The 10,899-nt window shown below is 49.1% G+C and overlaps 1 protein-coding gene across 1 annotated transcript; it reads right to left on the bottom strand.

Moving 5' to 3' along the window:
* Window positions 1–48: 48 nt before the first annotated feature.
* Window positions 49–10,899, bottom strand: znf839 (zinc finger protein 839). The gene is made up of 10 exons (XM_041953748.1): window positions 9,947–10,899; window positions 7,412–8,527; window positions 7,150–7,281; window positions 5,697–5,810; window positions 5,513–5,605; window positions 3,109–3,255; window positions 2,891–2,995; window positions 2,572–2,659; window positions 2,344–2,461; window positions 49–2,190 (listed from the first exon to the last, which is right to left on the bottom strand). Exons 1-10 carry the CDS (start codon window positions 10,682–10,684, stop codon window positions 1,626–1,628), a joined length of 3,216 nt encoding a protein of 1,071 aa, XP_041809682.1. The 5' UTR covers window positions 10,685–10,899; the 3' UTR covers window positions 49–1,625.

The following is a 10,899-nucleotide window of genomic DNA, read 5'->3' as shown; positions in this document are numbered from 1 at the left end:
CAGTGTACGCCAAGAGCAGTGACAGTGACCGTAAACATGGTCCATGAAGTCTCCCCCATCTTTCAGGGACTTTTTCTAAATGAAAAAACAACTTTGAACAATAAAGAAACGTCGTGGGGAACAGAGCTGGAAGACGTTCAGAGACGAGACACAAACATCAGAGGACGTGAACACGAGTTCGTGACGTCATGTGACCTCATGAAACAGCTCAGAGGGAGTTTGTCACGTCTGTTTATTGGAGGAACATGAAACGTGTTTAATGCGTTCAGCGCTCGAATGATCGACGTGACAGTTTAACGTCCTCCAGACGGTTTCTAGTCCGTCTTCACATCGACTCTCCAAACGAGTACAAATGTTCCGTTTTCGTTTGGAAAAGGTTTCGCTGTGAAGTTTTATAAAAAGTAATAAAATAGTGCAACTTTTTTAAACTTTGTTTTTCATATTTATCTACATATAAACAGCCGACTAATCACTTCCTATTTTAAACAAATATGGAAACACTGAAAGAAAAGAAAACTTTACAAATTTACAGTCACTCCAGAGTCTTTAAAAACTGTCAGGAAGACCAGATTCCTCCTGGGACGCCACCACTGACATCATCACAGCCGAGAACTGAACGAACCAATCAACAACGAGCTGAACTGAGATGATCAATAAGACTGTTTGTTCATTGCTGCTGAGTACAGGAGCCCACAGAGGACATCAGTCACAAACTGACTATCTCGTTCTAAAAATGCTTCTTATATTTAGAATCTGTTAACCTGAGGTCAGGATTCATTGATCAGGATTCATTGATCAGGATATCTGTTGAAATCAGATCAGGAGTTAGATGTGTTCACTTTTATGTCCTGATCATCAGAAGATGGTGTTTTCTGTCAGGATAACAATCTTTCAATATTACACGAGCCCCCTAAAATAAACCAATAACAGGATAACGAGATAATTTAGCCACAAAGAGGCTGAAAGCTGAGAAAAACTTCAGGTGTCTGTTGGAAGATCTTCAACTTGTTTTTAAACAGGAAGTTCATGGTACAGGCAGTATGTGACATGATCCCACTGTTCATGAAAGTCTCCTCTGTGGACAGATCTGGACCCTGTGTGTGGACACCAGACAAGAAGACATGCATACATTAACCCTTTAATGGGAAACTGTGGCATCACTGATGTCCAGTTCACCCCCCCCCCCCCCACAAACTGATGAGGAACTAGACGTCACCTCGACTGGAACGACACAGGTGTGATATTAAAGAATCTTTGTCCTGTTTGTCCTCAGGTGTTAAATCTGAAACATATTCTACAGGGCTGAGCTAACCAGCAGTCTGTTAGCACCCCCTAAAGGTGGCTGTGATCATTACACCCAAAACTATCATGAACAGTTTGTTTTTAGGGGCATCATCAATAAGAACATGAGACAGTGACACACTGACAGGTGTGTTTATGCTCCGCCCCCAGCGAGACAGAGATAGGTGTTTGCGGGTCCAAGTGTTGGTCACATGACTGCAGATAATCACCTGTGTGGATGTGTAAGACACCTTATAAATCAAGACTCTCATAGTCAGAGTGATGTGGTTCAGGTCAGGTTCTGGTCTTGCTCAGGCCAGATCAGTGTGGACTCTGTTCAGGGTTCACTCGGGAGCTTTGGCCCCATCAGAGGCCTCGATGCCTAGCAGGGCCTGGACCGCTTCCAGGGGAACTCCCTCTGGGGTCTGTATGTGCATGGTCGTTCCGTCCGGTCCATTGACGATCACGATCCGGTCTAATCCGGGCTCTGCCAGCTGGACTGTCAGGCCCTCAGTCTGGATGTAAATCTCCTGACCCTCCTGCAGCTCTTTGGGCTCACAGGGGTCTGTGGAGCTGGACTCGGTCTGGGAGGAGCCCCTCTGCTGGAGCTGAGATGAAGCCAGGCTCTGGCCTGAGCTGGACACAGATGTCTGGGTGCTGCTGGAATCAAGTGTCTTTGAGTCTGCGATAGTCTCAAGACCTGAACCCAAAGCTTTCTCCAGCTCCTTCATCTGAACTGTGAGGTCACTGGTGCTTAGGACCTGGTCCTGGCTTACCAGCAGATCCTCCACCTGGTCATTGTTCTTCAGATGCCTCTCACCCTGGTCCTCACCTGGGATCACCTCCATGTGCGTGACAGGGGGCAGAGTCGGGGTGGGGGGCATCTTAGCAGAGGTGGAGCCAGAGGAGCTGAGGGACCACAGAAACACATTCAGACCTGGACCAGTGTGAGACTGCACAATAAAATGTTAGGGAACAGGAGCGTTCCACCTTTCAGAACATGTCTCCATGTGATCACCTGTTCTACCTGTTCACTCAGGACAGGAGCCAGGCCTAACTCACCTGGAGGCAGTGGTGGTCAGCAGTTTGGGTTCAGCTTGCATCACCAGAGGGGGCACAGAGACCGAGCAGGGCTTCAGGGAGGAGGTCACAGAGGTCACAGGGGTCACAGTGGTCTCACCTTGGAAAGAAAGTGGGAAGACATAAAGGTGTCAGTTATGGTTACATCAACAAGTACGAGTACTTGTTCAGTAGTGTGTAGTACAAGTGGAGTAGATGTAGTGGTTGTACCTGTTTTGGGCGTCTCGATGCCGTTCTGGTGAACCGGAATGCTGTTCTCCATCTTAAATCTCTTTGAAGGCGGCAACATCTTGGAATTCTGGGAAACAGAATCTCTGACTGAATCAGACTGAACCTGAATCAGGTGTTTAGCTGCCACAGAGTCCTGGTTTCTATCAGAGTACAACAGGTAACAGATCCAGGTCTCTGAAATCAGGCTGTGACGTTAACACCAAAGATACCAGTGTGCAGGTAAACATACTGGAACCAGATCCAGACCGGAGCCAGATCAAACATAGATCATGCTCTCAGAACCTGACTGTGTGTTTACCTCCATGTATCGGACGTTCTTACTGGTCAGACTGGAGCTGGGAGACACTCCAGGAACCACCTTCATCTTGTTCACCTCGTCCAGGATCCCCAGAGACCTGGCGACCTGATACACACGGTGCAGTACAGTACACAGACCTGGAAACCTGAACACTGTGACATGAATACTCCTGGAGAAGGCTGGTAACCTTCAGAGGATAACACAGGAGAACTTCTCACCTCGATGTTCCTGACCTCCAGTGGCACAGCTCCAGCCTGAGGGCTGATGATGTAATCCTGAGCGGCCTGTCTCACCTGAGTCTGCAGGGACTCAAACTCACGGTAAATGTCTGGAAACAGAGTCCGAGCCGGACCGCCGCGCTCCACCTGAAACAGTCAGATGACACAGTAACACCAGAGATGGATAACACCGAGGCCTTGACTATGAAGCAGGATCTGCGGTTATCAAGGTGAGTTCAGGTTTAACGCCGGGTTTTCAGGGTCACAATGGTAGTTCACGACTTCAGGGGTAAATCTCCATGGTAACTTATGCAGCACACCTAACCTGCTCCAGAGCTGGTTATAGTCGGGATAACAGATCAGTGGTGTGCAGGTTCTAGTTCTCTGTGAGCTCGGGGTGCAGATGGTCTCTTAGAGGACAAAAATAAATCATATAAAAACATTATCACACTGCAGCAGAGACGGACTGAAGCGCTGAAGCAAAGTGAACTGTGAGCTTTGAATCACGTGTTTGTTTCTTGTCTGATCTCCGGTCTGCCGGGCCTCCAGCTGAAGGATTAAGCTAAAACTGTCATGCACACCTTAAGAATCCATTTTATGCTCATAGTTCGACTGGGAGAACCTGGACTGAGTCAACAACCACCATCGTTAGACTGCAGCCATTAATAACAGAGTTAAAGGAGGACCATCGTGGGTTTATGGGCCTTGCTTTGGATCGTACAGGCTCCTGGACCGACCGGTTCTGTAAACAAGGTCAGAATGGTGGAGGCAGATAAAGACCTCCTCCAACAACAGAAGACATAAGGACAGTTTTGTCCATTCATGCGGTCTCTGCTGCTTATTTATGGACGGGGTCATGGTGGCAGCATAGGAACGGGACAGGGGGGTGAGCAGACAGCTTCTGGACTCTGGTGGACTCTTGAACCTCAAATTCAGGAGGACTGATGTGGCTTCGGTCCTGGCACTGGACCATTGGACAGGCTATTCACTCCTGCAGGGACCTTAGAGGGTTCATGGGAGTTTGTCCATCCAGTCTGGTGTTTTGTGGTGGAATTGGTTTATGACCCTAAGCCCTTGGTCATAAACCAACACTAATTCTGCACAACACAACTAACGGTCTGAAAAGCATTAAGAAAGCAAGAAATTCCACTAATTAAATTTCTCCAGGCCCGTCACCTGAAAACTTCCTCATGAAGCTGCTGGCAGAATGTCACCAGAGGTCAAATAGAACAAACATAAAACATATTTCACATTGTTTACTACAGAAATGTATTCTTTCATAGTTTTGATGTCTTCAGTATGAATCTACAATGAAGTAAATAAAAAAACATCAAAGAAGAATATATATATATATATATATATATATATATATATATATATATACACACACATGTATTAGCTGCCTGACTGAGCTCTTAGATGTTGAGATGTTGTTCCTTGGTGGACTCACAGCTCCCACTGGGACTACTGTGGCTTTCATTGGTTACGTCCTCAATAATCCTTGGAGGTGAAACAGGGTCAATGAATGAAGGATCGAGGTCTTGATATCTGATGACTGGTACGCCACATGTGTTGATGGTCTTAATCTTACAAATCTTAAATTTTACTCTTCCCATCGAGGAGGCTCCTCAGGACCTGCCTCACTCTCTGGAGTATCTGGCTATGGTTGACCCCCTTTGCCTGTGGGGTACCCAGGAACTGGCAGCTGTCCTGCATGTCTGTTATCCTGTCATCTGGTAACTGAACCCCTTCAGTCCTCACAACCCCTCCTCTGTTTGAACTTGTCCTGTCCGAATGACCCCCCAGTGTCACTGTTGTAGATCCTGGTGAGGGGGATGAGCGAGTCAGTGGCTCATTCCTTCCTGGCAAACGTTTTGATGTCATATATGTAAAGGAGGCAGCTGGTGGTGATTCCACGTCTGAACCTGTGTTCACATGACTGAGGGGGTTCAGGCCTGGGCAGACCAGCAGCAGGGACAGTGCATCACCTAACGTATGTTCATGAAGAGAACAGGGTCGGTTATGCTTTGGGCTTGTTTTGCAGCCAGTAGATGAGGAACTTTTCACTGGTAGAGAATGAAATCAATTAAATACCAACAAACGAGGATGGCTTCTACAACAGGATAATGATCCTAAACACACCTCAAAATCCACAATGGACTACCTCAAGAGGACTAAGCTGATGGCCCTCACAGCCCCCTGAACCTAAACATCATCAACAGTCTGTGGATAAACCTCAAAAGAGCAGAACGTGCAAGGACCCACGAATCTGACAGAACTAGAAGCCTTCAGGCAAAACTCCCCCAAACAAGAGCTGAAAGACTCTCAGCTGGACAGCAGCTTCACAAAGTACTGACTGTGTATATGTACACACAATGTGTACTGGATATGTAGAAGTGTGTACCTTTGCCAGCAGCATCTCCCACAGACTCAACATTTTCGTCAAACGAGGAAGAACAATGTCCATCAGCTCCTCATCCTCGCACTGCCCCACCAGCTGTGGAAACACAACAACACGACGTCATCATTCTCTGTGTTTTAAAAGAACTTTACTTTGAAAGTCCGTATCTCCACTTCCTTTCTCTTACCTCCTGCAGTCTGTCTCGTCTCCTCGATGCCTGCTGCTCCGCGGTTACCGTGGTGACGGAGAGCTTCGGCGGTCGGCCGCGGCGGCCTCGCCTGCCGACGAGGCTCACTGTCACCTGAGAGTATCGACCAATCGGATTAACAGATTATTTACCAAAGTAAAATACCTGAAGAAGAGCAGCAGGTGGAGATTTACCTGGTGTGTTATTTTAGTTGATGCTAGAAGCTTCTTCAGCACACAAACGTCTTCATTATTATTCATGTTGATTTTTTTTCAACATAGAAACATCAAACATCAGAACATTCAGCTGAATTAGGACATTATTGATATTACTTCCCTCATTCATACCTTTCAACTCTATTTACCTTTCAGTTAGAAACCCCATTCAAACTTTCAGATGCCCGTGGGACTTTGCCTTTACCACATTAATTCAACTTTTTTATATTATTCTTACTTTTTACACACTTGCAGGTTTAATTTTCATGTAATTTTCAGCCCTTTGCAGATTTTAACATGAGTGTGTATGGGGTGGAAGGCTCAGAGTGTGGGACATAACAGCGTGAAGAGGAAATCATATAAAAAGCTTCTTTTAAAGACACGTGACTATGGCAACAAACAGACTTTGACTTTCAGCTCCAGGAGCACCAACTGACTGCTGTCCCGGACCCCCATATAAAGACACACATTTATCAACATTTTGACATTAGACACACAAATTTCCCACAATGCTCAGCAGGGTCTCCTAGTTCTTACATTATCACCATTTGGACAATACGAGTCACTGTCTTTGAGGGGGAAGTGGGGGTACGAGAGGTCTCACTCAGCAGCAGCTACCGTCACCATGGCAGCTTCTGATTACAGCACAGCCCCTATAGACTCGGGGTCTGACGGAGACTATGGCCGGAGGCCACTTAAAGTAAAAGTCTGGGCATACGGGAAGGACGCTGCTAGAAGAAGATGAGATAAAATCACCTTCATTAATCCCCAGCTTGGGGAGGACAGAGTGGATGTGAGATAACGATGTATCACTGATGAGGCAAAGCCAAGTTAAAGTTCAGAACTACCTTAAATCTGCTCATTAAAGTGTTTAGACACGATCTGTGCTGTTACTACGGGGGTCATCTCATATCTCATACCGCAGTCCACCTCTTCTATCAGAGTGTCTGAGGCAGTTGTGGCTTGCTCGCCATGCTGCCAGCTGCATTAAGCTAAACTGCTAACGTTATGCTAAGTTCTGTGACTGTTTATAGTTCAGCGTCATAAAACACATCATCAATGTTAGCTCAACTCAATGGACGGGCTGCTATGACGGGCTACAACTGAGCCGACGCTAACGCTCGCTAACACCAGCTTTTACTGTCGCTGAATGTCCGATGTCGAGGCCTGCCGGTTTCTGACAGGCCAGAGTTCACACCACAAATCAAAGTGTTGAAACCAGTCTGAAGTGATTTCACCTTAGGAGGCGGTCCCAGCGATCGACCCCGCCCTCGGCCCCTTCCCCTGCCTCTTCCGCGTCCTCTGGGCCGGCCGGGGCCCCGGGAATGGAGCCCCCTGAGTCCTACGGCTGCTGCTGGACCCCCCTCCACCTGAAAAAGTAAAGGAGCAGTCAGACAGGAGTGAACTGTTCGCTGCAGAGCGATCACAGGTGTGCAGCTGGTGGCACAACTATGATCCTCCCTCCACATCTGAGCTCTGATTGGTTGATCGGTCTCTTACTCTGTTTGTTGCTGTGGCAGCAGGTTTGTCCTCCTTCTTGTCCTCCTTCTTCTCCTTCTCCTCCTCTTCCTCTCTGACACCTCCTCCCGTCGTCTCCTGTGATTGGCTGTCGTCTCTGAGAGGGTGTGGTGTGTTGCTAGGTGGGTTGCCGGGCAGATCGGGCTCTCCGTGGGTCGGGTTGAGTTTGTAGTGCCGGTTCAGACCTCCGGGACCAATGTAGGCCTTGTCGCAGGTCTGGCAGCAGTGGGACCGGGACTTGTGGCTATAGGTGATGGAGGGGGAGGCTCCAGACACGTGACCGTCCTTCCTCCCACCCTCCTCCTCCTCTACGCTCATATCAGAGTAGTCGTCAGAATCAGACTGGTGACTGTCGGCCAGGTCCTCTGTCTTTATGAATTTATAGTCTTTGGCTTTATACTTCGGTGGTCTGGAGACACGGCCAGACCTGGTCTGGACCTTCATCGCCTTCTTTTCTTTCTTCTTCATCTTCTTCTCCTTCTCTTTTTCCCTATCTCTGTCCTTCAGTGCCGGAGGTGGGGTCACGGGGGGCGGGGTTATTGTGGCAGGTCGGGCAGCAGCAGGTGTGGCGGGTTGGACCGGGACCGCCGCGATGACTGCAGACGGTTTGACGGGATTGGTTCTGGTGGCTGTCGTCATGCCGTTCGTGGTGGTTTTAATTACTGGGACGCTAATGGTTTTAGCAGCAGAGGTGGGCGGGGTCTTGACGATGGAGGGGGGCGGGATCTTAACAGCGGCGGGGTTATGAAGTCTGATCGGGGAGATTGCAGGTTTCTGACCCGAACCGGAGGCGGCGCCAGCCGACGTCGTCTGGCCTGTGACCTTGTGGACCAACGGGAGCAAAGATCCGACGACGGGGGTGGGGCTCTGCAGCAGCAGCTGGATGGGGGGGTCCCCAGGGCGCTGCTGCAGGAAGAACTGTTGACCCTCCTGACCAACCATGGGCTGGATGTGGATAATCTGGCCACTGCTCACACCGCCATTGGCTGACAGCTTCACCTGCGGATGATTGACAGCTACAGTCTTCTGCTGGGCGGCGGAGCCAGGCTTCACTTCCTGTTTGGGGGGAACCTGCACCTGGATCCGGACGGGCTCGGACTAAAAGGACACACAACCAGATGAACACTCAGAGGGATTGACCATGTGACAAACTTCATGAAGATCATGTTGAAGATCCACAACGTTCTTTGTTTAATCAGCTGAATAAAACTGCTGATGATCCGTTTCAGAAATGACTGAAAAAGATCTAAATATGATCAGAAGTGTTGATGAGAGAATAACGTTAGATTAAATCTCTGTGACCCGGTCCTGTAAACTCAGACCAGGTCCAGGTAATCTGGAGCGGTTCAGTCCATGGCTCTGTGTGTCTCTGTGTTCTCGTGTTATTTCCACGATTCATGAGATTTAAGACAGTTACACTGTGATTTCTATCATCTCTGTTTTCTGGTGTCAGTCCTCCGACGGGGGGGGGGGGGGTGCTGATGTGCCTGAAGCCGTTTGGTAACTGACAAAAACACTCGAAGAACAACCTCTGCACTGAAAAAGTTAAGCTTCAACAGCAATGACTTTTATCTGACGGCTCATTTCATTGGAACTGAAGGTGTTGTTACCACGGCAACGGTGAACACAGACTGAGGATGTACCAACAGACAGTCAGTGAATATTAACACAGACTGCTTACGACACTATGTGAGGAAATACTACAGACGTCTGGCTGGAATGAGTCTCAACCCTCCTCAAGAGACGGTTTCAGAAGTCACACTTCAATCCGTGTCCTGGTTCAGGTGGACAGGGGTCTGATCCACCAGAGACACATGAGATGAACCGGACTGAGGGTCGTTCAGGGGTCACAGTATCTCATTATGTTTACTGCAGACCTCAACAAACGCACACAGAACCAGAAGCGTCACTGTTCATCTGTAGCGTTGTTTTGGGTCCACCTGAGCCACACAAAGATGGAAAAACCTCAACTTTAAAACCGCAGATCTGTGACGAGGAATGAACCAATCATACGACACGACAGGTCGTAACACCCGACTGAAAACTGAAGGTGGCAGAGCAGCTGATGATCCTGGTTCAGGGACACCAGCAGTTCTTAATGTTTGGACGCCAACAGAAGGAACGACGCCATCAGTCCGGCCCTGAGCGTGACGATTGGCTGTTTTCACGTTACCAGTGGTACAGTTTAGATCAAAGGATGAAAGTGGCACAGCTTAGATGGGGGGGGGGGGTCACAGTTTTCTCCTCTAAAGACTTGAAGGTTTAGAGCTGAAACAGTTAGCTGATTAATCATTTTTTGATGAATAGAGAAAATAATTATTTTTAATGATTTATTTTTTAATTATTCTGATGTCCCAGATTTATCCTGTGAGCTCTCTTGGGGTCTTGGTCTGGATCCTGGTTGGGAATCACTGCTTCAAGTGAAAACTGATGAATGAGCTTTGTCCTGTGTGTGTTCGGTGTGTGTGTGTGTGTGTGTGTGTGTGTGTTCGGTGTGTGTGTGTACACCTGACTCACCTTCTTCTGGACCACCTGGACTGAGCCACCGGTCTGCATGGCGACCTGCTGAGCCACAGTCTTCAGCTGCAGGGAGGCGTTGTTCTGGGTGGTGGTCTTTAAGCTCTGCTGGGGGCTCTGGACCTGCTTCTGCTGCCTCACACCCAGCTGGGGGACCTGGACCTGCTGCTTTAGGACCTGCTGGGGGACGTGGACCTGCTGCTGGGACTTGGTGACCTGGTTGATGACCTGCTGCAGCTGACTCGGATCCAGGGCTGTATTGTGGACGGGGATGGTTTTGACCAGCTGGCTCTGCTGGAGCAGCTGGGCGGCTTCGGTGTCGGAGACCTGGACGATCTGCTGCTTGGTGAGCTGGTCCAGCAGAGCCTGCTGCTCGTCGGCCGTCAATCCAGAGCCCTCCACTAGGCTGCCGTCCGGCTGCACGTAGATGATGGTGGTGTTGACCAGGTCCGGGGCCAGGCCGGTGAACTCTGTGCCCACCAGGATGCTCTGCTCCTCTGGGCAGTTCTGTAAGAAGTCCGCCAGCTGAGCACCGGACCCTGCCGGTAAACTGTCCTCGGGCTGACTTGTCTCTGCACCGAACACTGTCTGTGGACCCTCACTGGGCTGACCGCTTTGGTCGGCGGCCACCGCCGATACATTATCCCCGGGCTGGGTGCACTGAGCGGCCGCGGACCCCAGCGGCTCCGCCGCTGTTATTGTTCTAGTCGAACCGCTGTCATCCTCGTTGTCCGCCATTTTGACTGTGAGGCTAACTGTTAGCTTAGCTCAGATCGGGGCAAGTCGGTGGATCAAATCAACGTGATCGTCGATCAATATCACCGAATAAATACTTTGTTATAAAACCTGTGTGTGCCGGTGAATAAAACGCTCCGCTGGGATGAAAGACAACATTAACGGGAGCAGTGATAACGGGAGCAGGTAACGGATAGCTGTGGGCGTTTTGTACTAGC

This window comes from Chelmon rostratus, chromosome 15, assembly GCF_017976325.1.
Source record: "Chelmon rostratus isolate fCheRos1 chromosome 15, fCheRos1.pri, whole genome shotgun sequence".
Taxonomy (NCBI): Eukaryota; Metazoa; Chordata; class Actinopteri; order Chaetodontiformes; family Chaetodontidae; genus Chelmon; species Chelmon rostratus.
This window is presented reverse-complemented; position numbering and strand designations above follow the sequence as displayed.